Here is a 27,478-nt window from a genome sequence, read left to right on the forward strand (position 1 = left end):
CGGGCAGCGCGGCCATGCCGGGAGCGCGGCGCACGCTGGGAGAGGAGGAGGAGGAGGAGGAGGAAGAGGAGGAGGAGGAGGAGCAGCGACCCCTGGCGGGGAGGGGGGGGGGAGGTGAGGGAGGCGGCCGGTGCTGCGGCGGGCGGTGTGGCAGGCGGTGGTGCGACGCCCGGTGCTGCTGCTGCTGCAAAGGGTGCGACAGCCGGTGCTGCAACGGCAAACGGTGCGGCTGCAGACACTGTGACACCCGGCACTGCAACACCCGGCACTGCAACTGCAAACACTGCAACTGCAAACACTGCAACTGCAAACGGTGCAACACCCAGCACTGCAACTGCAAACACTGCAACAGCCGGCGCTGCAACACCCGGCACTGCAACTGCAAACGGTGCGGCTGCAAACACTGTGACACCCGGCACTGCAACACCCGGCACTGCAACTGCAAACACTGCAACTGCAAACGGTGCAACACCCAGCACTGCAACTGCAAACACTGCAACTGCAAACGGTGCAACACCCAGCACTGCAACTGCAAACACTGCAACAGCCGGCGCTGCAACACCCAGCACTGCAACTGCAAACAGTGCAACAGCTGGCGCTGCAACACCCAGCACTGCAACTGCAAACACTGCAACAGCCGGCGCTGCAACGGCAAACGGTGTGACGGCCGGTGCTGCGACGCGCGGTGCTGCTACTGCAAGCGGTGCGACACCCCGTGGTGCGACACTCGGCACTGCAACTGCAAACGGTGCGGCTGCAAGCGGCGCGAATTGCAAGCGCTGCAACACCCGGCGCTGCAACTGCAAACAGTGTGACAGCCGGTGCTGCAACAGCCGGCACTGCAACTGCAAACGGTGCAACACCCAGCACTGCAACACCCGGCGCTGCAACTGCAAACACTGCAACAGCCGGTGCTGCAACACCCGGCGCTGCAACACCCAGCACTGCAACACCCGGCACTGCAACAGCCAACACTGCAACTGCAAACAGTGCGGCTGCAAGCGGTGCAAATTGCAAGCACTGAAATACCCGGCACTGCAACACCCAGCACTGCAACTGCGAACACTGCAACACCCGGCGCTGCAACTGCGAACGGTGTGAGGGCCGGTGCTGCGACGCGCGGTGCTGCTACTGCAAGCGGTGCGACACCCCGTGGTGCGACACCCGGCGCTGCAACTGCAAACGGTGCGGCTGCAAGCGGCGCGAATTGCAAGCGCTGCAACGCCCGGCGCTGCAACTGCAAACGGTGCAGCTGCAAGTGGTGCGAATTGCAAGCGCTGCAACGCCCGGCGCTGCAACTGCGAACAGTGTGACAGACGGTGCTGCAACACCCAGTGCTGCTACTGCAAACAGTGTGGCTGCAAGCGGTGCGAATTGCAAGCACTGCAACACCCAGCACTGCAACACCCAGCACTGCAACACCCAGCACTGCAACTGCAAACGATGTGGCTGCAAGCAGTGTGAATTGCAAGAGCTGCAATTGGAAGCAGTGCGACACCCGGCACTGCAACAGTCGACTCTGCAACTGCAAACAGCCGGCACTGTAACACCTGGTGCTGCAACACCCAGCACTGTAACTACAAACACTGCAACTGCAAACACTGCAACGGCCTGCGCTGCAACTGTAAGCACTGCAACTGCAAACACTGTGACACCCGGCACTGCGTCAGCAAACACTGCAACACCCAGCACTGCAACACCCGGCACTGCAACAGCAAACACTGCAACACCCGGCACAACAACACCCAGCACTGCAACACCCAGTGCTGCAACATCCACTGCAGCACCCAACACTGCAGCACCCAACACTGCAGTACCCAGCGCTGCACCTACGGTGTACGCCGCACCCAGCACTGCAACACCAAGCACTGCGCCTACTGCACCCAGTACTGTGATACTGCACCCAGCACTGCACCCACTGCTACACCCAGCACTGCACCAGCCAGTGCGGCACCCGCTGCAATACCCAGCACTGCATGCACTGTGCCCAGCAGTGCAGCACCCAGCAGTGCAGCACCCAGCACTGCACCAGCACTGCGGCACCCACTGCAATAGCCAGCACCGCATGCACTGCACCCAGCACTGCAGCTCTCAGCACTGCATCCAGCACTGCGCCACTGCGCTCAGCACCGCCCCGCTGCAGCACCCGGCGGTGCAGCACTCAGCGCCCAGCACTGCTGCTGCCCCCTAGCACTGTCACAGGCGGTACCGGGGGGCCGTTGACCAGCTCCTGTCCCGCTGTAACCAGGGGGCACTTCCCCAGTGCCCCCCAGCAGGCACCAGGCGCTGTCTTGGCAGGGCAGCTCCCCTCCCCTCGTCCCTATTTGACCGGGGGCGTTCTCGCTCCAGTCTCCCCGCATCGGTTCCACCACCATCACCTTCACCAGCGGCTCCACTGCCCTGGAGCCCTCATGGTTGGCACCTACAGACCCCGCTCTGATGTCATAGCACGTTGCTGATGTCATCTCACACCACTGTGATGTCATCCCACACTGCTCTGATGCCATCTGACACTGCTCTGATGCCATCCCTCACTGCTGATGTCATCCCTCGCAGCTCTGATGTCACCCCACGCCCCTCTGAAGTCACCAAACACAGCTCTGACGTCATCCCACACTAGCGATGTCACCTCACATCACCGATGTCACCACACGCTGCTCGGATGCCATCTCACGAACCGCTGTGATGTCACCTCGCACCGCTCTGCTGTCATCCCCCCACTGCTATTGTCGTACAATGTCACTGTGGTGTCACAGAATCCCAAAACGGCTGAGGTTGGAGGGGCCCTCTGAAGATCACCCAGTCCAACCCCCCGCAGAGCAGGATCACCCCGAGCACCTTGCACAGGACGGCATCCAGGCAGGTTCTGAATATCTCCAGAGCAGGAGACGCCACATCCTCCCCGGGCAGCCTGTCCCAGTGCTCCGTCACGCCCCCAGTACAGAAGTGCCCCCTCATATTGAGCCGGAACCCCCTGGGCTTCAGTTTGTGCCCGTTGCCTCTCGTCCTGTCGCTGGGCACAACCGAAAAGAGACCGGCTCCGTGCTCTCGACACCTCCCCTCGGATATTTACACACACTGATGAGGCCCCCCCTCGGTCTCCTCTCCTCGAGGCCCAGCTCTCCGCCTGTCCCCGTACCACAGGCGCTCCAGGCCTCGCAGCACCTCCGTAGCCCTCCCGTGGCCCCGCTCCGGTAGCTCCGTGTCCCTCTGGTACCGGGGAGCCCGGCGCTGGGCACGGTGCTCCCGGTGCGGCCTCAGCAGGGCCGAGCAGAGGGGGAGCGTCACGGCACCACACGGCGCGCCCACGTCATCCCACAGGGCTGTGATGTCACCCCGCAGGCCTGTGACGTCACCCCACAGTGCTCTGACGTCAGCCCACGGCGCTCTGATGTCACCCCACAGCGCTCTGATGTCACCCCACAGGCCTGTGATGTCACCTCACAGTGCTCTGACGTCGTCCCACACCACTCCAATCTCACCCCACACCCCTGTGATGTCACCCACACCGCTCTGACGTCATCCCAGAGCACTGTGATGTCACCCACACCCCTGTGATGTCACCCACGCCGCTCTGACGTCATCCCAGAGCACTGTGATGTCACCCACACCCCTGTGATGTCACCCACACCGCTGACGTCACCCCACACCGCTCTGACGCCATCTCACACACCTCTGTGATGTCACCAAACACCGCTCTGACGTCACCCCACGCCGCTGCTGTCACCCCCAGCCCTCTGACGTCACCCCCGCTCTCTGACGTCACCCAACTCTCTGACGTCACCTCCCGAGCCCGCCCCGGCCCCGCCCCCCAGCACGCGCCGCTCCCGCCCCGCCCCCTCCCCCGCCTCCGAGCCGGGTCCCCGGGACGGCCCCGCCCCTCCCGTCCCCGCCTCGATTGGCAGTGGCCGCAGCCAATCGGCGCGGCGCCCCTCGGCGGCGGCCCAATGGGCGGGACGAGCGGGGCGGGGCGGGGCGGGGCGGGGCGGGGCGCGCGCTCCCGCGGCTGGCAGCGGGGCCGCGCGGGGCGGCGGCGGCGGCGCGGAGCGGAGCGGGAGGGGCCGGGGCCGGCCCAGGTACGGCACCGCCACCGCCACCGGCACCGGCACCGGCACCGGCACCGGCACCGGCACCGGCACCGGCCTCGCTGCCTGCTCCCGGGGCTCACCGGGGCCTGGCGAGCCGGTACCGGCCGCCGTCCATCCCCGGGCGGCCCCGGTGCCCTCCGCGGGCATCGCCGCCGCCCCGTTACCCGGCCGGTAACCGCGGGCTCCCGGGGGTGCTGACAGCCCCGGCCGCCGCCACCCAGCCCCGCTGCCTCCGGTAGGGCCGGCCGGGCACCGGGCAGCGCTCCGTCACGGCGCCGTGCACCACGAAGCCGCCGTGCGCTGCCGGTCCCCGCCGCGCGCATCCGTTACCGGCCGCCCGTCCCCCCCCGCAGGGCCCGGCATCACGGCGGCCGTGTCACCACCCCCCGAGCGGAGGAGGCCCCGCGGGCACCGGCACCGGGACGGCGCCATGAAGGAGGGCCGCGAGCGCCTCGTCGCCCTGGGTAAGGCGCGGGGGGCTCCCGGGGGGCTGCTGCACCCTGCCGCCACGGTGCCGCCACCGGCCGGGGCCTCGGTGCCGCTAGGGTACGGCGTCACCCAGCCCGACGTCGTGGCCCAGCTGGAGCACCGGGAGCGGGCACGTAGCCCCCCGGCACGTAGCCCCCCGGCATGTAGCCCCCCGGCCAGCCCTTCCCAGGGTGAGCGGGGACGGGGTGGCACCAGGGCCGGAGAAGGGAGCTCGGGGACAGCCATCCCCTGGGCAAACGGGGAGCGCGGTAAGGTGGCGGGCCAAATCCTGCGGGATTTGCAGGGTTTTGCCCCAAACGCACCTGTCTTCCCGCAGGGGAATGGCTGGGGACGAAGGCGAGGAGCGAGGAAGGGGATTCGGAGCCCGGCGCCGTGCCACCGCAGGAGCAAGGCTGCGGCCATGGCCACGGCCACGGCGGCGTCCCTGAGCCGAGCCCCGGTGTGGGTGACGGGGGCTTCATCCCCCCGCCGGCGTTCGCCGAGAGCCCCGGCGCGCGGCAGGGGCGGCCGCTGCACGAGTGCACCGAGTGCGGCTTCGGCGCCGAGCAGAAGCCGGACCTGGTGCGGCACCCGCTGGCACGCGCCGCCGGCTGCTCCTACGTCTGCGGCGCCTGCGGCCGGGGCTTCGCCCAGCGCGGTGGCCCCGCGGCACGCCTGGCTGGAGCCCCCCCCGGTGCCAGCGGGTGCCCCGGGGCGGAGGTGGGGGCACCCCGCAAAGAGCGCAAGGAGCTGTCGCTGACGGAGAAGGTGCGCGTGCTGGAGATGCTGGACGGCCCCAAGGTGTCCCAGAGCGAGCTGGCCAAGCGCTTCGGGGTGTCGCAGCCCCAGATCTGCCGCATCATCAAGAACAAGGAGCGGATCCTGAGCGAGTGGCACCAGAACAGCAACCCCGAGCGCAAGCGCAAGCGGGAGGGCAAGGACGTGGCCGTGGAGGCCGCGCTGCTGCGCTGGGTGGAGAGCGCCCGCGCGGCCGAGCTCCCCGTCAGCGGCCCGCTCCTGCAGGTCAAGGCCAAAAACCTGGCCGAGGCGCTGGGCAAGCCCGGCTTCGAGCCCAGCGGCAACTGGCTGGCCCGCTTCAAGCTGCGCCACAACATCGCCCTCGAGAAGCCTCCCCGGGAGAGGGGGGACGCGGAGCAGCCCGCGGCCGAGCGCTGGGCCAGCGCGGTGCTGCCCGACCTGCTGCGCAGCTACGCGCCCTCCGAGGTGTACAGCTGCGGGGAGACGGGGGTCCTCCTGCAGACCACCACCCCGCTGGCCGAGGACGAGCCAGCTGGCCCCGGCGGGCGGCTGACGCTGCTGCTCTGCGCCAACGCCGACGGCTCGGAGAAGGCGGCGCTGCGGGTGGTGGGGCAGAGCCCCCGGCCCCGCTGCCTGCGCGGCGTTAACCTGCAGCACATGCCCTGGAGCTACCGCGCCAGCGGCCTGGCACGCCTGACCGCCCCCCTCTTCGCCGAGTGGCTGCAGGACTTCAACGAGGAGATGCGGCGCAAGGGGAAGAGCGTCCTGCTGCTCCTCGACAAGCGCGAGGCGCACCCCTACCTCGAGCTCTCCAACGTTAGGATGGTCTTCGTGCCGCCCGCCGCCGCGCTGGCACAGCCCCTGGACCGCGGCGTCGCCAGGGACCTGAAGGGCCACTACCGGCGCCGGCTGCTGACGCGGCTCCCGGCGGCGCGCGGTTCGGAGCGGCCGACCCTCTTGGATGCCCTGCACATGCTGGTGCAGGCCTGGGGCGACGTGCGCCCGGGGCTCATCGCCAGCTGCTTCCGTGCCGCCGGCTTCAGCCCCGACGCCAGCCCCGACACGCTGCTGGCACCCGTCCGGTTCGGCCAGGAGCAGATCGAGCGCTTCGTGCTGATGGACGAGGGGCTGGAGCGCCTCGGGGAGCCGGCAGATGCCGAAATGGCCGAGGGGGCGGACTGGGACGGGGGGACGGCGGAGGGCGAGGATGCGGGGGAGCTGGTGGCGGTGCAGCCCTGCCCCTCGGAGCCCGAGGTGTGGGACAGCCTGGCCACGCTGCGGCGGTACCTGGAGTGCCGGGCCACCTCCCCGGACCTCTTCCAGGCCTTCTATGCGCTGGAGGACGCCGTGCACGCGTTGTCGACCAGCGCTGGGCGAGCCCTGCACGGGGACGCCTGTGCCAAGCAGTGAGCGGGGCGTGTTCTCAGCCGCGGCTTTGGGAGCTGGGCCAGCAGCAGCGCCCGTTCCCACCACGGAGCTGCTCTGGGTGGGCTTCGCCCCGGGCGGGGACGTTGCGTTTGGTGGAGTGGAACGAGGATGAGGCCGCTGTGTTGGCGCTGTCCCCGTGCCCGGGGGTCCTTCCCGCGTGGCCCCACGAGGGGCTGGCGCAGCCGATCCCGGGGAGCAGGCGGCTGGGGGCTGCTCCCCCCCCGCCGCGCAGAGCCCGGAGGTCTGCAACGGGTGCATTAAACCGGAGCGTCAGCAAACCGCAGAGCGGGTGGTGTTTGTCGTAATTGAACACAACTTCCAGCGCAGCAATTAGCAGAGCCGCCGCGCTCCCCACCGCGTGCCTCCGGGCTGGGGTTTTGCTGCTGACAGCAGCGGTGCCACCCCGAGCCTCCCTTTGTCCTGTCACCCTGGGCTGGGGACATGGGCTGCCTGTCCCAGCGGCGCTGCGGCTGCTCCCCGCGCCCCACAGATGGCACCCATGGGTGCCCGGGGGGGTCCCCTGCACGTGCCCCCCATGTGTGCAGGGCCCCCAGCACGGGGACCGCTGCCATCCCCTGCTGCACCAGGATCCATGGGTTGGGATGGGACGGGGCTGTCCCCACAGCTCTGGGGCGCCCCAGGGAACCTCATGCCCCCCACCCCACCAGCCCTTGGAGCCCCCATGCCCCGCTGGGACCCAGGGGAAGGGTCAGCCCCGGCATTAGGAGGTCAGACTGGTAAAGGACACCGTGGTCCCAGGACAAACTGGGTCCCGTTGGGTTATTGCCCCCAGAAGCGATGCTGGTGGGGACACGGACGGGAGCCGGGCAGCGCGGGGGGAGCTCAGTGTGGGGCAGTGTCTGCAGAGGGACCTGTGGGGGTGTTTTGGGCAGGGGGGTGCCCGTTGGGACACAAATGGGGCAGGACACACGAGAGGTGCCCACTGGGGTTCCCAGGGCAGGGGGCTCGAGGTGCCCGTCGGGGTGCAGCGAGCAGGGTGGGCGGTGGGCTCGGGGGGCGCGGGGGCGGCTGGCCCAGGCAGGATTCATTGGGGCGCACTGGGGGGGTCCCCTGGATGCACCCGGGTGATGTTGGGGTGCGTGGGGCGTAAGGGGCACCCTTTGTGTTGCACGGGGCGGGGTGCAGGGTGCCCGTCGGGGTGCTAAGTTCACCCAGGGGTGCCTGTGGGGGTGCACAGGGCAGGGGGGGCACCCCTCGTGCCGCATGGGGCAGCACTGGGGGGCATGGGACAAGGTGCGAGGGGCAGGAAGCACGGGGAGGTGCCCGGCTGGGAGCGGGGGGGGGGTGCCAGGGCCCCCCAGGGGTGCAGGGGCAGCGTGTGCTGGGGGACATCCATTGGGGTGCCTGGGGGGGGGCAAGGGTCACAAGGGGGTGCGGGGTCGGGGTACACCGGGAGGGTCATTGGGGTGCACAGCACGGGGCGGGGGGGGTGCAAACAGCACCGGGGGGGTGCAAACAGCACCGGGGGGGTGCAAACAGCACCCTGGGGGGGAATGGGGGGGGTCCCGGGATCCCGGGGGGGGGGGCACGAGGATGCCCAAGGACTGGGGGGCAAGGGGTAGCCGGGGGGGGGGGTCGGGGACAGGACGGACGGCTGGGACCCCACCGGCGTGCACGAGACCGGGGGTGTACAAATGGGGGGGGGTTGGGGATACGGGGAGAGGGGGGGGGGTCCTCGGTACCGGGATACCGGCGGGGAGGGGGGGGGGGACACACAGGGGAGCACGGTGCGGGTGCGGCACGGGGCTCACCCCCCCTTCGACGCGAACCCCCCCCCCCCCCCCCGGTAACCCCCCCCCCATACCGGAACGTCTCGGCGGCACAACCGGCAGGGGGCGGCCAAGCAGCGGCTCTCGCCGGGTCCGTGTCCCCGTCCCCCCCCCCCGCTCCGCGCCGCTCGGAGGCGGAGGAAATGAAGGCGAGTTCCGCCGAGGCGGGAGCCATTACCCGCCGCCGCCGCCGGACCTGAGCCCTTACCGACACCGGCCCCCGACGTCGCTTCCCCCCCCCCCCCCCCCTTCCCCCCCTTTCCCCGTTCCCCTTCCCTTCCCCCCCCCCCCTTCCCCATTGCAAGCCCGGCCCGGTACAGGTAGGCTCCGCCGTGCTGCCCTACCTTTGGGGGGGGGGGGGGGGGAGAAAAAGCTTAAGGTTGGGGGGCCGGGGCCTGCCCCCGGGCCCCCCCCCACCCCTTCGGGGTGGGGGGGGGCCCGGGGGCAGGCCCCGGCCCCGGCCCCTTTGTCCCCGGTGCCCGTCGGAAGCGCGAACAAAAGGCTCCCGGTGGAGGGCAGGGCGCCGGCTGTGCCCGGTAGCCCCCCCCCCACCAACCCCTCCGGCCCCCGGGTGCTGCAGCCCCCTCCCCGGGCTGTCCTCACCGCCCCCAGCCCGAGGGCGAGGCCTCGGCTGGGGGTGCGAGGGGCCCCGAGGGCTCCCGGTGGGCTCCCGAGTCCGTAGCAGGGCCCCGAGGTGCTCGGCGTGGACGAGGCCTCGGCTGGGGTCTGTCCCGTCCCCCGTCCCCCCCCCCCCCATCTCGGGGGCTGTTGTTGTGGGGTCCTGAGGTCTGCGGGCCGGCCACGGGATGCTCGGAGGCCGAGACCTTTGCTGAGGACCACGCCGTGGCCTGCAGGCAATTGCGGCGGCCAAGGTCTTTTCGCCGCGGGGACACGAGACCTGCGCCGTGGCCAGGGTCCTCGCCGTGGTTTGCACGTGTTCGCCATCGTCTTAGGGCATTCGCCATGGCCGAGGTCTTCGAGGTTGCCCTGTAGACCTTGCTGCAAGCCTGAGGTGTTGGCCACAGCCGAGGTGTTCACCGTGGCCTTGAGGCACTCGCCATGGCCATGGTCCTTACCCCAGGGCTGTCACCAGGTGCTCTTCGGGGCCCTGAGGTGCTCACCGTGGCCATGGCCTTCACTGTTGTCTTTGCCATGGCCTTGAGGTGCTTGACGTGGCCAAGGACTTGGCCATGGCTCTAAGGCTCCCTTGATGGACCTCAGAGGTTCACCATGGCCAAGGCCTTTGCCAGAGCCCCACGGTGCTCGCTGAGGCCCTAAGGCTCTCACCACAGACAAGATCAGTGCCAAGGGCTGCAGCATGGCCAAGGTCTTCACCGTGGCCTTGGGATGCTCACCATGGCCATAGCCTTCGCCACGGCCCCAACACCTGCTCTTTGGCCAAGGTCTTCACTGTGGCCCTGAAGCCCTGTCCTGTGTCCCTGGTGCTTTCGCCATGGCACTGGCCCTCGCCACAGCGCTGAGGTGCTTGCCATCACCACGGTCCCCGTTGTGGACCTGAGTTGTTGCCCATGGCCAAGGCGCTCTCCGTGGCCCAGAAGCAATTTCTGTGGTGCTGAAGCTGTTGCTGTGGCTCCTGCCACAGCCCCGGGATGCTTGCCAAGGCCACATCCTGGAGGCACTTGCCGCGCATCCGAAGATGCTCACCATGGCCTTGACGTGCTCCCCATCGCCCTCAAGGCGGTGCTGAGGCCCTCCCCGTGGCCTCGAGGCACTCCCTGTTGCCCTGAGCGTGGCCCTGAGGGGCTGCTGGTTCCCCTCTGCGTGGCCCTGAGGCACTCGCCGTGGCCCTGAAGCCGTGCCGTGGCTAAGGTGCTTGCTGTGGCCCCAAGGTGCTTGCCCGTGTCATGGCCACAGGGCACACACCATGACCACGAACCTCTCTGCGGTCCCCGTTGTAGCTGGCTGGGAGCCCCTGGGTGCCTTTGGTTGGAGAGGGCTGGGGGTCCCTGATGTCACCCCCCTGCCGTAGGGACCCTGTGGGGTGACGCACTGCCACCACCCACCGCTGCCCTTTCCTTTTCTCCCCTCCCAGGTGCTCTCGAGCTGGGGCGAGGGGATGAGGTGCCCCCCTGCCGCGTGGTGTGCCGAAGCGGCTCTTTAGATCCTCCCCGGCCCAAGCCTCCCCTGCCATGGATGCCTCGGGGGCTCTTGCTTCGGCTCCCTCCTCCGCGGCTCCCTCGGGCTCCCGCAGCCCCATGTTTCCCCCAGGAGCTGACAGAGAGGAGTGGGGACCGAGGTTCAATTGTGCCCCTTCCACCTCTGCTGCAGCCTCGCAGGCGATGCCAGCGTCTGGCCGGAAGAGGAAGGCCAACTTCTCCAATGACGAGACCGAGACACTGGTCTGGAATGTGGTCCGGCATTTCAGCGCCCTGTATGGGTCTGAAGCCCTGCGGGCTCACCCCGTGCGGCGGAAGCAGCTCTGGACCCAAATCCAAAGCCGCGTCAACTTCCTGGGCTACACCGAGCGCTCCATCGACGACCTCAAGCACAAGTGGCGCGACCTGCGGTTGGACGTCAAGAAAAAGATCACCTCCAAGAAGCACCTGCCTATGAACCGCGCTGGCGGGCCGCTGCACAAGCCGCGCCTCACGCCCCTGGAGAAGATGGTGGCTTCCACTTTCTTGCAGGCCAGCCACGACTCGGAGCCCGAAATCATCTTGGACCCAGGTCAGTCGTGGTGGTTCTCTGGGGACAGGAGAGTTGGAGCGGCTCTAGTCCTGTGCTGCAGCCCCGCCTGAGCTCTTCGAGTGCCGCCGGGCCTGGTAACCTCGCCAGGCCGTGGTCCCCCCAGCTCCGGGCTCTGCCGAGCGTTCGTGCTCTGTGCCTGCCGGCACGGCGTGGATCATGGAAGGAGACTTGTGGGTTTTGCTCTCGTACGCGGTTTGTGTCAGGATTACAGCACGCAGCAGGGCTGTGGTCCTGTAGTATCTGAGCAGCAAACCGCCAGGGTTGAAAGCTGCGTACGCTGGGATTAAAAACCCACCCTGGAAGTAACCTGGGATCAACCGGAGCGCGTCAAACTTTGTGGGAGTGGGTCGTTTTTTAAAATGTGATACAGTGCCTGGCCTTGCTGGATACCATCTCAAGGCAGCCGCTAAAAGACAGGATGGGATTTTATTTCCCCTGTTCTTTTCAGGGTTAGCGTCCCTCATGCTTAGCAGAGGTCAGAGGCAGCAGGAGCAGCTGCCGCGGTACCGAACCGCGCTGTCCTCCCGCTGCGTCTCGCACCTGCACCGTGGTGCTGCGCGTGGCCGGGAGGAGCCTTCTCGATGGGGCTGAGCCTTTGAACCCTCCAGTTCCTGCAGAATACACCTGTGTCTTGGTCTCACGCAGGTTCTGCTTTTGCGTAACGCCTGTTTCACTCCAAAGGCCAGGGAAGCGCTTGGGGGAAGGTGTTGGGAGTTAACTGCCCGACATCGCCGCGCTTGGCGGTGGGGTTGGGCTGGGCCTGCAGGTAAACGCCGGCTAGGCTTTGTTACTGTCCAGGAGGCAAACGGCCCCCCTGCCCTTTCATTTCCTGCAAGGGAACGTGTCCGCCTTCGTTGTGCCCCCAAAGGACACCGCAGGTAGTTGTTCCTGCTCCTTCCTCCGCTTTTCACCTTTCAGCTCGGCCCGTCAGGTGTCGGTGGGGACGGGTGGGCAGCGTGGGTCTCGTTTCACTTCTGAAGCGGGCTCAGGCTGTCTCTGAACCAGACGCCGTTATTGCAGAGCAAAAAAGCTCTGGGCTCAAGGCAGAAGTCCTGGGGGCTGTTCAGGGGGTGCCAGCCCTCTGTGGGACTGGGAGGAAGCGACGACGAGCGGTTGTGCGGGTGTCCCTGCGGGAGGCACATCTGGGGCTTGGTGTGGCCACGTCCCCCGTGCCGTGTCACTCCCCTGCACGGCACTCGGGGACCCTTCTCTGGGGGAGCCCCGGCCACCCGTAACGCCAGGACGCACGAGTCGGCAGTGCCGCTGTCGCAGCAGCTGAGGCTGGGTGTTCTCTGTCCCGCAGATCTGTTCTTCCCCGGCGCAACCAAGCAGTCCTTCATGCACCTGCAGCCCGGCGTGAGCCACCCCAGCATCTACATCGACACCAACGGGCAGCCCTCGTCCCTGCCCGACGTGGAGGGCTCCGCCGTGCCCCGGCTGGCGGTGCAGAGCCCGGACCCCTCGGTCATCTGCGAGTACAGCCGAGGGGAAGGGCAGAGCAGTTCGGGTAAGGCCGCTCCGGGGCTTTGTCGGGGGGAGGGAAGGTGCGGTGGGTGGGTGGGGAAGCGCCGGAGGCTTGGTGGTGGAAGATGTGGCGGTGGTGGTGGTCTGCACCGAGAGCACGGTCCCGGCACGGGGGGGCCCTCGGCACGGTGCTGGGGGGCCGGCCCTGAGCAGTCCCGTGGGTGCTGCTCGTTTGCCTCGAAGGGCTGCGGGTGCGCGCCTGCGAACCCGGAGCACGGTTTCACAACTGCCGAGGGCTGTTGGGTGGCGCGAGGAGGAGGCAGATCCAAGTGGAGGCAAAGGCTGCGGCTTTCCCTGCGGCAAGCAGCGGGACTGGGGAACTCGCTGCTGCAGGACATGGAGGGATGGGAGCCGTGCGAGGAGAGCTGGGCTGAGGGCTGCACGGACAGGGTGCGTCCGTGTGTCAGGAAGGGGTACGGGGACAGCGCAGAGCAGACGTGGCAGCGACCTGCGCTCACAGGAGGGCTTCTCTTCTCTTCCAGCCGAGTCGGGACCAGAGCTGCGGACTCCGGACATGACAGCCATTTCCCCGTCCCTGCGAAACGAGTCCCTCGTCTCCTACGCCTCCATGTCGGAGGAGGAGGAACGGGAAGGCCGGGAGGTGGAGAGGGGCCACGGAGGGGCCATGGGGCTGCAGCCGGGGCCCGAGGCCCCGATGTCCGCGGAGGAGGACATGAAGCTGTCCCGCCAGGCCATGCTGATCCGCCGGTGCAGCTCCCAGGGCTCCGTCACCTCCCTGCCCGAGGACCCTCTCAACCCCGTGGACGCTCACTCGGACTGGGGACACGAGGGGGTGTCCGACCTGCCCCCCCTGGGCCGCTCGCTCGACTCCTCGCACCCCGAGGAGCAGGCGGGGGGCCCGGGCCCGGAGATGGGCGCTTTGCCCAGGGTACTGATGGGCCCCGCCTGGGAGAAGACGACGGAGGAGGAGCCGCCGGCACGCTCCCCGCTGCACGGCGCCCTGACCGAGGAGTCGCTGCCCTCCTCCGCCTCCCCCCCGGGGGACGCCCCCGCCGCCCCCGGCCCGGCCCGCGGCGGCGTGGGCTGCTCCCGCCTGCGGGAGGACCGCCGGGAGAGCTGGAGGACTAACATCCATCACCTGCTGGACCTGGAGGAGCAGTGGGACCAGCTGTACCACCAGGAGCTGGCCATGTGGCAGGAGGAGCGGGCCACGCAGCGCGAGGAGAGGGCCCGCGACCGCGAGCTCCAGTTCCGCCTGCTGGGCGTCCTGACGGACATCCGCGACGAGCTGCGCTACCTGCGCCAGGAGAGGGCCAGCGCCCGGCAGAGCCAGGCGCCGCCGGCCGAGCCCCGGCCGGACCCCAGCCCGCTCCTCGAGCAGCCCAAAGCCGAGCCCAGCTTCCCCGAGCCGCAGGCCGGGAACGCCGGCTGGGCGGAGACCGCCGTGCCCAGCCGAAGCCCCTTCGGGAACCGGGGCCGGGGCCGGCGCAGAGGGCGGCCGCGCGGCTCTGCCTCCAGACACAGACGGCTCTTCCTCACCAACAGCTAGGGCCGGCGGGGACGCCGTCCCGCGAAGGACGTGGTGTGCGTACAGCCCTCCCTCCCCGCGCGGGGCTCCGGGCGTGCGGTGGGTGCCTGCCCACGGACCGACGGGCGTGCTCACGGGGGGGGGGGGGCGGTGTGCGTGTACGTGCGTGTGTCGCGGAGGCGCGTGCGAGCGAGCGTGCGGCCGTGAGCAAGGTTGGTGCCCGCCGTGCCACCGCGCCCGGACCCTGTGAGCACGGGGGAGGTACAAGGGGACACGCGGGCGGCTGGCGCCCCGCGTGCCTGCGAGCCTGCCGTGTGCTGGGCGAGTTTGGAGCACGCCGGCCGCGTGCGCGAGCCCGGGTCAGGAGGCGGCGATGCGCGCTCGCGTGCGAGGTGTGCACGCACACCCGGGAGGTGCCGGCGGCCGTGGCCGAGCCTCCGCTCCCGCGGGCAGCCCCGAGCGAGCGGCGGGAGGCGTGCATGCGTGGGTGCCAGCGGGGCGTGTGACGGCGCTAGTCGAGTAGGATTACTACCTTGGGGGGGGTGGGGAGTTAGGAACACTTAGTCGCTGATGTGCGAACATTTTATGCAAATCATTTAATGACCTAATTTGCATATAACCCATAAACTTCTGTTTAAAAAAAAAAAGAAATCCCCAAAAAAACAGAAAATGCCATCTCTCTGTGCGTGTGTGTGTGTGTGTGTGGACTCGGTGCTGGGGCGGGAGCAGGGTGCGGCCGTGGCCCCCATCCCCGCCCCGAGCCTCCGCTGCGCGCTGCTGGGAGGCTGCCGGCCGCCGCTCACTCGTGCCGGGGCCGCCGGGGCTGCTGCGTCATGCTGGTAATTCGCCGCCTGCCCACGGTGCCTCCCGGCTCTAATCCCCCACAGTGCCGCTGCGGTGCTGCCGTGGCCCGGGGGGGCAGGATGCTCCTGTTTGCTGCGGTGGCAGCGGGGTCTGCGAGCCCACTGTGGGGTTGGGGTCCCCGGCAGCTCCAGCCCTGCGGAGCCACGCTCCTGTGGCTGCAGCCCACGGCGGGGGGTGCCAGCCCAAACCGTCCTCGCTGGGCTGAGCTGCTGCACGTCGCCGCCTGCGTGGTTGGCAGCAGGAGCCGCAGCCCTTGCTGGGTGACCTGGGTACAACTGCCCCCCCCCCCCCCCGCCCCGGGTGGCCAGGTCCCCTTTGGGGAGGGGGACAACAAGCGGCTGGAGGCGTGAGTTGGGTGCTGGGCACTGCAGGCCGGGAGCATTTTATTTTGCAGCAACACGATTCAGAAATACATGGGGGGGGGGGGGGGTGATGCGGGGAGAGGTGGGCTCCGGTCGCCGTGCAAAGCCCAGGGCTCGATTCCCAGGGAAGGCTTCGCTGTGAGCTGGTGCCCAGGAGTTCAGTGAAAAACGCAAGAAAAACAATAAATGCTGGGATTCGGTGAGAACGGCTAGAAACAGCTTTACAAGGCGGGCGGCCCTGCTGGGCTGCGGCTGCTGCTGGCCCTGGGGACCCCCGTGGCCACAGGAGCGGCTCCCGTGCACACACAGGTCCCACGTGCGTGCACGTCACACTCAGCCCTGCCTCTGGCTCTGGAGGTGATGCTGCCACCCTCCTGGGGGGGGGGGGGGGGGGCTCCATGGGGGACAGGGACAGCGGGGACCCCGCGGGGCTGGGGCGAAGGCGCTGCAGCCCAGCACGACTTTATTCCGCGTTGCATCGTCCATACAAAACGACACCCCAAGCACTGTACAGAGCGGGACGGCGCGGGGAGTAAAAATAAGCAGCGGGGGCTTGGAGGGAGGGGGCAGAGCAGCAGGCGGGGACGGCGGCGGGGGGGGGGGGGGGGCAGCGGCGGGAGGAGGGGGGGGGCATGGCAGGCAGCAGCTCCCGTCCATCATCCCCAGATTGTCTGGCGGGGGCGAGCGGCAGGGGGGGGCTGACGAGAGTCCCTCCGTGGTGGGGCTGGGGGCGGGGGGGAGACCCCTCCCCACGCACGGGGCAGATCGCGCCATTGCCTGCGCCCCCCCCGGCCGGGCGCCCGGATTTGGTACAAAGCTCCGTGGCCGGCGCGTGGCCCCCTCCCCACCCCCCCCTTCCCCCAAGTCCCGGGGAAGGGGGCATCAGTCCGCCAGCAGGGCGTCCCCTAGTCCCCGGGGGGCAATCCGGGGGGTGGCAGTGGCGGGGGTCCCGCTTCGGCCCCGTGCACGCGCTGGTGGTCCTTGAGGGACTCCTTGTAGCGGAAGCTGCGGCCGCAGGCCGGGCACTGGTAGGGCCGCTCGCCCGTGTGGATGCGCTGGTGCTTGAGCAGGTTCTGCTTGCGGATGAAGCTCTTGCCGCAGGCGGCGCAGACGAAGGGCCGCTCGCCCGTGTGCAGCCGCTGGTGGTTCTGCAGGTGCTCCTTGCGGCTGTAGCACTTGCCGCACTCGGCGCACTTGTAGGGCCGCTCGCCGCGGTGGATCATCTGGTGCCGCACCAGCCCCGAGTGGCAGTTGAAGCTCTTGCCGCACTCAGCGCAGGGGTAAGGGCGCTCGGCCGCGTGGCTCCGCTGGTGGATCCGCAGGCTCTTCTTCCCGCTGAAGCTCTTCCCGCACTCGGCGCAGCCGTGAGGGCGCTCCTCGGACGGTGCCGCCGCTGCCGGGACCCCCCCGGGCTCAGCCCCTGGCCCCGGCTCCGCACCCAGGGCTTTGCCCAGTCTGTGCTGTGCGGGCAGGGCTCCCCCGGCCACCGCTGCCTGTCCCTCGGGGCTCCCGAAGCCCGAGCCCGGGAAGAGCAGCTCCGCGGAGGCACCCGGCAGCACCTCCTCCGGGGGCTCGGCGCGGGGACACCGCTCCTCCGTCTTCACCATCAGCCCCTCGCCGGCTGCGGGGGGAAAAAGGCTGCGGTCAGCAGCTGCCGGGGACCGGGGACGGCCCCAAGCTGGGGGGCAGCACCCGCAGCCTAACCCGGAGCCGTGGGGACGATGTGGTCCCTGGTGCCTCCCCGCCTGACCCCGCGCACCCTAACACATCTTTCAGCCAGAGCCCGGCATGGCCGGGGCATAGGCACGGCCCATGACCCGCATCGGTGGGAGCAGGGGCTCTGCCACCCCTGGCACCCGATCGGGGTCTCCCCAGGGCAATCCCCGAGCTGCACCAGCATGGACATGGTCTGCAGCGGCCGTGGGGAAGAGCAGGACCCGCACAGTTCCTGCTGGGCTGAGGACCCCCCCCAGCCCAGGCTCAGGCATCGCTCACCGGGGCCGGGACCGGTCAGGATTTCCCTCTCCGGCAGCTCCCAGGGCTCCCTGACGCACGGCTCTTCCTCCTGCTTGATCCACGACAAGAAGTCGTGCGCCGTGATCAGGGCGTCAGCACCTGCGGGGAAGGACGGGGATGGGGACTCAGGGCCGCATCCTGCACAGGGTGGGCCCAGGAGGCAACCGCTCCAAAAGGCACCGAGCACCCGGCTGGCGCGTCCCGCGGGTGGTGCCGGCCTCACCTGCGCAGGGGTCCGCGGGCATCCCCCGGTCCTCCCCGAACTGCTGCTCCCCCACGAACGCCACCTCCTGCTTGATCCGGGACAGGATGTCGGAGGTGGAGATCAGCGGCTCTGTTCACAAGGAGAGACTTGGCGGTGCCGGGTGGCAGCCACCCGGCGCGGCCCCGCTCCTTGCCGGGGCGCTGGGAACGGCCGCGGGGTGGGGGCCCCCCTGCTCCGGCCACGCTGCGTGTCCCTGTCCCGCAGCGGTGACAGGGCCTCGAACACCCCTGGGGGAGCTGTCAGGATGGGTGACCACAGGACATCCCTGGGGACGGGTGACCCGGGGACCGGTGACCACGGGACATCCCCTGGGGACAGGTGACCATGGGATATCCCACGGAGATGGGTGACCACGGGACATCCCGCAGGGATGGGTGACCACGGCATGGCCCGTGTGGACAGGCGACGGCCGCACAGCCCAGTAGGGACGGGACTTAGGGGACGTGCACCCTAAATGCAGCAGGAGGGAGGGAGCGGGGCCGGAGCAGAGCCGGGCGCTGCCGCCACGAGGAGCTGCCCGAGCCGATGCCTCACCCGCGCAGGCGTCCGCCGGCAGCTCCCGCGGCTCCAGGTCCCTCTGCTCGGGGACGCAGGGCACCTCCCCGCGCTCCAGCCGGGGCTGCGCGTCGCTCCGGGCCAGGGCTGCGTCTGCTCGGGGGGAGACAGCGCGGGGTCGCAGCGGCGGCCGAGCCCTCCCCGTCACCGCGGGATGTGGGGCCGGGGAGAGACGGTGCCGAACGCCCCTGGCCGCCGGGAAAGGGGCAAAAAGGGATGTTTACCCAGGGAGATCAAAGACTCATAGTTCTCCTTCACCAGGTTATTGTACAGCTCCTTCTGCCACTCCTCCAAATTCTTCCACTCCTCCGCCGAGAAGTAGACGGCAATGTCAACAAACGTCACCGGCACCTGCAGGGACAGGCCGCGGGCAGCTCAGCAGCGCCTGTCCCCGTCCCTTCGACGTCCCGGCCGCGGGGACTTGCGTAGCCCCAGAGACAGCCCCGAAGGGCTCCCGGGCCCCCCGTGCCCACCCCGGCCCTGCCCACCTTGGGCACCTCGCCCCGGGGGCCGGGGGGCAGGCGCAGCACCCAGAAGTTCCTGTTCTTCAGCAGGTTCTCCACGTTCTCCAGGCGCCGCTGCAGCAGCCCGTACTCCTGGATGAGGGTGCCCAGCACGGCCCACTTGCTCTCCAGCTGGTTGCCGAACTCCATGGCGGTTTTCTCGCAGTCCAGGAGCTTCTTCTCGGCCGTGCCGGAGCGGCCCTCCAGGCTGAGCAGGCGGGTGGCCAGGAGGTCGATCTTCCTCTCCATCGCCTGCACCGTGGCCACCACGGTCCAGAGCGAGGCCTCGGCGGAGTGCAGCTGCGCCTCCCGCACGTGCGCCCGCTCGGGCAGCAGTGGCGGCTGCAGCGGCATCAGGTGGGGGGGCTCCACGTTCCACTCCTGCACCTGCACGGGGAGGCGCGGGCTGGGCAGGGGGCACGCCGGGTGCTGCCCCCCCACCTCCCGGACCCCGCGGGTACCCCCGTGCCGTGCCCGGGTCCCGCGGGTTGCCGCGCGGCCACCGAGTCAGCGCCGGTCATCGTCCCCGTGGGACGGCAGCCAGCTGCAGGAGGTCACCGCGCCGTGCTGGCAGCCCCCCAGCTGTGCCGCTGGGGTGAAGCAGGGCCCCTCCCGACCCTTTTTTTTGGGGATTTTCTGGATGTGCTTGGGTGGGAGCCTCCCTCGGGCGGAGGAAGGAGCAGGGTGGGCAGGGAGCAGCGGGGCCACGGCGGGGCCACCGGAGCATCCCGGGTCAGCGGGGCACGGGGACGTCCCGGGGCTGGAGCCCGCAGAGGGGCATCCCGGGGACACGGGAGCATCGCGGGGACAGCGGGGCGTCCGAGAGGAACGTGGGCATCCCGGGCCGGGGTGCAGGGGGACATCCCGGGGCAGGGGGACACGAGGGCATCCCGGGAAGGGCACCGGGGCCATGCCGGGGGGGGACACGGGGACATCCAGGTGGGACACGGGGACATCCAGGTGGGACACGGGGACGCTCTGGGGGGGCGCGGGGCCAACTCGAGGGGGACACGGGGCTACCCCGGGAGGGACACGGGGACACTCGAGGGGTGCGCGGGGGCATCTCGAGGGGGGCACGGGGCCACTCGGGGCCATCCCGGGGGGGGCTCGCGGGGCTCCGCTCCCCGGCCCGAGCGCCTTCCAGGGGCACCCGGGACGGGGACCCGGGGCCGGAGCGGGCCCCGTCGGGGAGCGCCCCAGCAGCGCGGGCGGGGCGGCTCCGCCTCCGGGCCGGGGCCGGGGCCGGGACCGGGGCCGGGCTCGGCGGGGGGGGGAGCCCCGGGCCGGGCCGGGCCGCGCTTACCTGGGCGGGCGCCCACTCGGCCATGGCCCCGCGGAGCTGGGCCGGGCCCCGGCGGCTGGGGCCGGGCCGCGGCGGGGAGAGCGCGCTGCCGAGCGGGGCCGCGGGGCCGCCCGCCGCCGCGCCGGGGCCGGGGCCGCTGCCGGGGCCGCTGCCGGGGCCGCTGTCGGTGGCTGCGCTCTGCGGGCCGGGCCCCGCCGCCCCGCCGAGGAGCCAGGGGCAGCCGGGGAATTGCATCCGCCTCGCCGGTGCTTGGCGGGCGCGGGCGGGGGGAGCGGCGAGGAGCGAGGAGCACTGCCGCCTACCGGCCCGGCACCGGCACCGGGAGCGGCACCGGCAGCGGCACCGGCAGCGGCACCGGCAGCGGCACCGGCAGCGGCACCGGGCTGCCCCGGGGCCCCGCGGAGAGGCTCCTTCCCCCCGCCGGACGCTGCTGGCCCGGGGCGCTCGGCGGGGCCTCCCCGTGCGGGACGGGGACGGGAGGGGGACGGGGGGACGAGGGGGGACGAGGGGGGACAAGGGGGACAAGGAGGGGGACACGGGGGACCAGAGGGGACAAGGGGGACAAGGGGAACAGGAGGAGAGAAGGAGGGGGACCGGAGGGGACAAGGGGGACAAGGGGAACAAGGGGGGGGACCAGGGGGACAAGGAGGGACAAGGGGGACAAGGAGGGGGACAAGGGGGACCATAGAGGACAAGGGGGACAGGAAGGGACAAGGAGGGGGACAGGAGGGGACACGGGGGATCAGAGGGGACAAGGGGGACGAGGGGAACAGGAGGAGAGAAGGAGGGGGACCGGAGGGGCCAAGGAGGACAAGGAGAACAAGGAGGGGGACCAGGAGGACAAGGAGGGACACGGGGGACAAGGAGGGGGAGAAGGGGGATCAGAGGGGACAAGGAGGACAAGGGACACCAGAGAGGACAAGGGGAGGGACCAGGGAGACCATGAGGACAAGGAGGATGAGGGGGGAAAAGGAGGACACGGGGGAGAAGGGGACAGGGGGCAGAAGGTGGGCAAGGGGGACTGGGAGGACAAGGAGGGGACAAGGGGAACAAGGAGGGGGAACAAGGGGGACCAGGAGGACAGGGGACAAGGGAGGGAAAAGAGAATGGGGGGGATAAAAGGTGGACAAGGAGGACCAGGAGGATGAGGGGGGAGGGGGACAACAAGGGAGGTTTGAAGAGCCCAGCACGGCCACACAGGAGCCTGAGCAGCCATTTCGCTTGAGGACGCGGTTGTTCATCCCATCCCCTCCGGTGCAGCATCACCCAGCCAGAATGACCAAAATCCCCCCCAAAAAACACAGCCCACCAGCCCCACCAGCTGATGTGGGGAGAGCCCAGCAGCTGCGTCCCCCCAGACAGAAGGGCTGTGGCCCCTCAGGGTGCTGAGCATCACCCGCACCCAACATTTTGTTGCATTTTTTTTCTAATTTAAAAATTCAGCAGATGTTGTGTGCAGCTCTCGGGGGTCACAAGTGCGAGGAACGTCACCGCTGTCCCCGTACGTGGCACTGGTGAGACCGCGGCTCTCGCCAGCACCCCGAAAGGAGGATGCAGGGAGGAAGGTGTCCGTCTGTTTTCTCAGTGACAGGACATGAGGGAACAGGCTCGAGTTGCTCCGGGGGATGGTTACGTTGGGTTTTGGGCAGAATTTCTTCATGGAGAGGGTGGCCAACGGGAGCCTGGGAACGGGCTGCCCAGGGAGGTGGTGGAGTCCCCATCCCTGGGGGCATTTAAGGGATGCGTGGACGTGGCACTGAGGGACACGGGGCTGGGACTGGGCAGGCCAGGTCGGTGGTTGGACTTGATCACAGAGCCACCGAAATCAAGATCTCTAGAAAGACTCCTCCAGGGCAAACTGACAGGGCTCTCAGGCACCTCTGTTCCCTGTATGGGTGCCAGCTGGAGCCAGCGGGCTCCAAAAAGTGTTCCTTGGACCCCGGGGGCAGACAGTGCAGGGCGCAGCACCGGGGGCGGGTGGCTTGGTGCACCCAGCGTCCCGGGCTGTGCCGTGCCCAGGGCAGCAGGCTCTCGGTTAGCTTCTTGTCACAGAATCCCAGCCTGGCTGGGGCTGGAGGCCCCCCCAGGTCCCTCTGGTCCCAGGCGTGCTCCAGCAGCCCCCGGAGCCGGCGCCCAGCCCCACGGGCAGGCGCTGCTGGAGCTGTGCAGGGAGCAGCCCCCAGCCCCTCTCGGGGCAGCCTGGGCCAGGGCTCCGGCACCCGCCCGGCACGGACGTGCTGCTGGGGGGCAGGGGGAGCCTCCCGGGCTCCGGGCCTCTCTGGGCACCGCCGGGCAGAGCCCGGCTCCGGCCTCTCGGCGCCTCCCTGCAGGTGCTGCCGGCCACGGCCGGGATCCCCCGGAGCCTCCTCTGCTCCAGGCTGAGCAGCCCCAGCTCTCCCGGCCTCTCCTCACAGCAGAGGGGCTCCGGGCCCTGCGGCATCTTCCTGGCCCCGCACCGGGCTCTCCCCAGCGCGTCCAGCTCCCCCCTGGACCGGGGGCCCAGCACCGGACCCCGCACCCCAGGGGCGTCTCACCGACACGGGCAGAGGGGCAGGGTCCCCTCCGTGCACCTGCTGGCAGCGCTCGGCCCCAGGCAGCCCGGGGCTCCCTCAGCCTTCCTTGCCCAAGGGCCCGTTGCCGCCTCCTGGTCACCTTGGTGCCACCGGGATCCCAGGACATAACTTGCTAAGACCCCATTTTTTTGCACAGGCACGGAATTAAACGTGATACTGTGGCTCTTCCCCATCTGTGATTTGGGACGAGGTCGTGCCCCAGAGTTGGGGGTGCTCGGGGCTGGGACCAGCCCCTGGATCCCCTGTGAGCTTTGCCCGTTCCAGGGATGGCAGCCCCAGAGCTGCTGAGGACCTGGGGGTGCCTGGAGGTGGCCACAAGCTCCAGGTCTCCCTCAGCCAGAAGCGGCACCTTGGTATTTAAAGATCTCTATCAAGTTGTTGCCTTCTGGGAGTTTATCCAGATGATTCTAGGTAGGTAAACAGGGGGATAGGAGAAGAGCAGCTGGTATCATCTATCTGGTCTTGCGGAAAGCATTTGACCCTGTCCCCTGTTATATCCTTGTCTCTAAGCTGGAGAGACACGGATGTGATGGGTGGAGCGCTCGGTGGGTAAGGAATTGGCTGGGTGGTGGCACTCCAGGAGTTGTGGTCAACGGCTCCATGTCCAGGTGGAGACTGAGCAACGAGTGGTGTCCTTGGGGGTTGGTACTGGGACCAGAGCTGTTTGACGTCTCTGTCGGTGACAAGGGCAGTGAAATTGAGGCACCCTCAGCAAGTTTGCAGCTGACACGGTGAGGGCGGTGAGGCCTGGCGCAGGCTGCCCCAGGAGCTGTGGGTGCCCCATCCCTGGCAGTGCCCAAGGCCAGGCTGGATGGGGCTGGGGGCAGCCTGGGCTGGGGGCAGGGGGCCCTGGGCACGGCAGGGGGTGGAATTAGATAATATTTAAGGTCCCTTCCAACCCAAACCATTCTATGATTCTGAGCCAATGTAAACTCTCTGCACCTGCAGTATCTTGCGGCACGGCAGTCACTGGTGTATCCAAACGCTTCATTAAGAACCTTCTGTTGGCTTTGAAGCCCCCACTTACTGCTTTAATTTGATGTCTCCCAAGTCTGGAAGCGGGCAAGGCAGGGGATGACCGATCCCTCGTTACCCTTCCTGTACCACTCGTGTATCACACCTCTCCTCATGTGCTCTTTTCCAAGTGGAAGAGCCCGCACACAGCAGTCATTCTCTGTACGGAAACCATTCCGTGCCGTGCTGTCCTGGGCACCCTCCTCTGGGCAGGTTGGGAGGGGACACCGGCTGTGATTTACACGCGAGGCAAAAAGAAATCACGGAAACTGGGTGTAATGAATTAGGTAAGCCCAAAACCACACAAAAGCAGAAGGAATTTTCTTCACTCAGAGGGTGGTGAGGCACTGGCACAGGTTGCCCAGAGAAGCTGTGGATGCCCCATCCCTGGAGGTGTTCAAGGCCAGGCTGGATGGGGCCTTGGCCAACCTGATCTAGTGGGTGGCATCCCTGCCCTTGGCAGGGGGGTTGGAACTAAATGGTCTTTGAGGTCCTTTCCAACCCGAGCCATTCTATGATTCTATGAATTTGTTGGGAAATAGGTTCCTTTTTTGACTGGTTTTACTATAAAACCACGTCGAGAACAGAAGATGATCTCTTCCCTGAAAGTCCTCACACAAGACCTCAGCCTCACTTGCACCCACCCCACACCATGCAAGGCACCCAACTCGCAAGATGAGACTCTTCATCCAGAGACATAAGCGAAGAGACAGACGAGTACAGAAGAAACTGTAAGAAGAAATAATCCTTTATCAACATTAATCACGAAATGCCAGACATCTTGTAATTCGTGAACTGGACAGAGCAGAACAGGAAAGGAGTCTTTAGAGCATGACCCATAAAGGACAATTACAACAGAAAAGGCAGAAGAGCCTCACGTGCTACATCCTGACCTCGTTTCTACTGTTTAGGAGAAATTAAGAGAGTTTAAAACTAAAAATGATTTATTCATGAATGTGTTTCTGTCACCGTTACCCCTGACAAGGTGTTAGGTGTTACTTAGCATGGCAAGTTTTACATTTTCAGATTGACTTTTAATAAATAAATAAATTAATTATTAATAATAATAATAAAGCTAAGGAGAATGAGTTGGAAATTCTCTTTAAAGAATACCCAGCTTGTTAAAGATCTGGCTTTTTTTCCTTCTGGCTGCACAAACCCGACAGTTTACACAGTCACTTGTATTTCCTGATGAACCTTATTTCTCAAGGCGAGCACACAGATTCTCAGCTTAGGTTTCTTATTCAATAACACTGTCTATGAGAAACTCCTACTCTCCCTGCTATGAGAATCAGGACAGTTTGTTCCGCAGCAGGAACAGCAGCAAGCTCCACAACTGGAGAATTAAAACAAAACCTCCCAGAGAGGAATTCAGAGAATCTCGTGGTTCCCATTCATGTTTCTGTAAAATGACTCAGGTAAGGAATGGCCAGTGCCTACGTCCCCTCTGCTGGCTTCGCACCGTAACCTTCTGGTGCTCCTAGCAGACACCACACTAGAGGATTACCGTATTTCCACCCCACTTCACTCAAGTTTGTTCCATTCTACCTTAGCCTAAGTTTTGGACTGGAATTATTGCTTATGTCACTGCCTTCCGATGCTTACCTTATGCTGCTTTTTGTTTCCTTTTAATTTAAGGAGCACGTTCATTGTGCAAATTATTTAGCGATGGTGCTAAGCGAGACATTGCTGCATGATAGCATAAGACACCTAAAGAGATGCACTGTCCAGTAAAAGTGCACCTGCAGAAGGGCATCGTACCACACCGGTACCAAACACCTTGAAAACAGGGTCCTGCTTTGCTCTGCCGTGAACTTCACTGAAAACATTTCAAGTCCTTTTGCACTGGGCAAAAATCTTTAATGTTTTAGGTGTCTTTTGTCCACAAAGATTGAAACCACAGTGCTTAAATAAATCTTCAGAAGTGATATCAGAAATATATTATGAAGTTCAGAAATAGTTAACAGCAACGTGTTGAGCAATTCTAGCACTCAATCTGTGCTTAATCCTTATAGGCGTAAGCCTGGTCTCAATCGAGGCAGGATTCTTACCAGCATCAGTGGAGCCAGCAGCAGCCTACACTGGAAACAAACCCAATAAAAGTTATCTTTTTTAAAAAACTGAGTCCTTACATTAACATCTCTGCACTTTTTATATCCTAAGCAGAGAGTGCTTCACCACAGCATGCAGCGACACTCAGAAGGCACCTGGAAGAAGCTGCACTTCTCTTCGCACGTGCTCCCCATTTCAGGTCGGAGGGAGGGACGTTAGGCGCAATCCACCTGCCTCAAAGCCCTTCTGCTTTCAGAGGAAAGAAAACTTCCACAAACGTTTTCACAAAACCACAGATACAAGGACTCCCACTTCCTGCTGCTTCTGTCACTCCTTTATCAGGACACAAACAAGTCATTCCGACACGACAGCCACCTGACTCTGAATTTCCCCTGATTCTAAACTTTTGTTCTTCAAGTAAGACCATGAATACCTTTTGCAGCAATCACAGCTCCTCCAGCTACTCATGTTCGCCCTCACCGTGCCCAACGCTAACCTGGCGAGCTAACTTTCTGATGCTTCTCCCGTGGGAGACATCCAGTTTTATTAAGCAAAGATGCTGAAGGGGTTTGGTAACGTTGTTAAACTCAGCACTTCGGGCAAGTGAGATTTTACACACTGTCACTATTTTGGATCACCCCACTGGCTGCGTGGCTTTCCACCTCTAACTCCATTTAATGTCTCCGCTTAAACCTCTAAACAAGGTGATTATTTTTATTTCAATGCTTACAAAAATCTCCAATGTAAGTGACCATCTGTGCCTGGTCTTCCCCTGCGACGGGTGCTCCTCAGCCCCATGCCTGCAGCACAGGGGGGTAGGAAGGTCTTACACTGAGGATTTTCATTCAGCAGCTCCTGAACAAACAGCTGTAGGAGTGTGACACGCCAAATTCAGCCCTGCTGTTCCAGGTGCTCTTCGTTTCGCAGAAGGAAGAAGTTCTGCTAAGATGATGCTTTACAGGAGCGGCCTCACTGCAAAGAATCCTCATTCAGGGGCACGCAGCAAACCGGTAGCTACTAAGGCATTAAGTTGCGTGGGAGAAGGATAAAAGAAATGCTATCCCCGGGGTAAATTTTAAGAAGAAAATAACGAGAAGTGAGTGATAAAAGAGTTCTCTGCAAGCTACTCCTGCTTTTGGGATGAGCAGGGATCCCCTGGGGCCATGAGTACTCCCTTAATCTTCTTCAGAACTTACCAAGCTCCATCCCAGCCCCAGTTGTTTCTTGGTCTGCTGTTCCCCAAGGGAAGCCAAGGACATCAACTTCATTCACGGCCTCAGTGCAGAACACGTGCTTTGAACAGGAGGCAACCCTACCTTTTCGATCCCTGCACTCAGCTGGAATAAGCAAAAATGCTGAGCATCACCAGCCTACGGAGAGATGTGAGGTGTACAAACCCCGTCTGCACAGGACCCCCTTCCTGTCTGCTAATCCTGTCTCTGGCTGAAGCCACTGCCTCTTTTTGGCTTCCAGGGATGAACGTTTTCACCTGTCCTTCACACTCACGTTAAGAACATACCTGCATGCCCTGCCAGAATCTCAGAAACGAAACTGGCATCTCCTGCACTGTGAATAAATGTTTGAAACAACTGATTCTGGTTATTTCCATGCAACAGCGCCTTCACTGCCCCTGTTACTGTCCTATCACTGTGTTGTGTGTGTGTGTGTAACACCAAACCTATGCATTCACTTTAACCTGAGCTCCTGAGCTCTCAG

The 27,478-nt window shown here is 66.0% G+C and overlaps 3 protein-coding genes across 5 annotated transcripts; 2 read left to right on the forward strand and 1 right to left on the reverse strand.

Moving 5' to 3' along the window:
• Positions 1 to 4,058: 4,058 nt before the first annotated feature.
• ZNF589 (zinc finger protein 589) lies at positions 4,059 to 7,026 on the forward strand. Of its 2 annotated transcripts, XM_083827374.1 has the most exons (3): positions 4,081 to 4,323; positions 4,442 to 4,552; positions 4,894 to 7,026. In XM_083827374.1, exons 2-3 carry the CDS (start codon positions 4,519 to 4,521, stop codon positions 6,723 to 6,725), a joined length of 1,866 nt encoding a protein of 621 aa, XP_083683500.1. In that variant the 5' UTR covers positions 4,081 to 4,323; positions 4,442 to 4,518; the 3' UTR covers positions 6,726 to 7,026. The 2 variants fall into 2 exon arrangements, with proteins under 2 accessions (XP_083683499.1, XP_083683500.1); XM_083827373.1 differs by having other exon boundaries at positions 4,059 to 4,552.
• A 1,695-nt stretch (positions 7,027 to 8,721) lies between these two features.
• LOC310895875 (uncharacterized protein) lies at positions 8,722 to 14,938 on the forward strand. Its single transcript, XM_083827625.1, has 4 exons — positions 8,722 to 8,853; positions 10,587 to 11,221; positions 12,546 to 12,749; positions 13,249 to 14,938. The coding sequence occupies exons 2-4, from the start codon at positions 10,684 to 10,686 to the stop codon at positions 14,274 to 14,276; spliced, it is 1,770 nt and encodes a 589-aa protein (XP_083683751.1). The 5' UTR covers positions 8,722 to 8,853; positions 10,587 to 10,683; the 3' UTR covers positions 14,277 to 14,938.
• A 140-nt stretch (positions 14,939 to 15,078) lies between these two features.
• On the reverse strand, positions 15,079 to 20,392 carry LOC310895874 (zinc finger protein 783-like). 2 transcript variants are annotated; one of them, XM_083827623.1, is made up of 7 exons: positions 20,124 to 20,392; positions 18,806 to 19,207; positions 18,542 to 18,668; positions 18,297 to 18,413; positions 17,721 to 17,831; positions 17,477 to 17,596; positions 15,079 to 17,102 (listed from the first exon to the last, which is right to left on the reverse strand). In XM_083827623.1, the coding sequence occupies exons 1-7, from the start codon at positions 20,355 to 20,357 to the stop codon at positions 16,387 to 16,389; spliced, it is 1,827 nt and encodes a 608-aa protein (XP_083683749.1). In that variant the 5' UTR covers positions 20,358 to 20,392; the 3' UTR covers positions 15,079 to 16,386. The 2 variants fall into 2 exon arrangements, with proteins under 2 accessions (XP_083683749.1, XP_083683750.1); XM_083827624.1 differs by having other exon boundaries at positions 18,297 to 18,410; positions 20,124 to 20,387.
• Positions 20,393 to 27,478: the final 7,086 nt, after the last annotated feature.

The sequence above is a fragment of the Anser anser genome (genome assembly GCF_964211835.1).
Source record: "Anser anser genome assembly, chromosome: 2".
Taxonomy (NCBI): Eukaryota; Metazoa; Chordata; class Aves; order Anseriformes; family Anatidae; genus Anser; species Anser anser.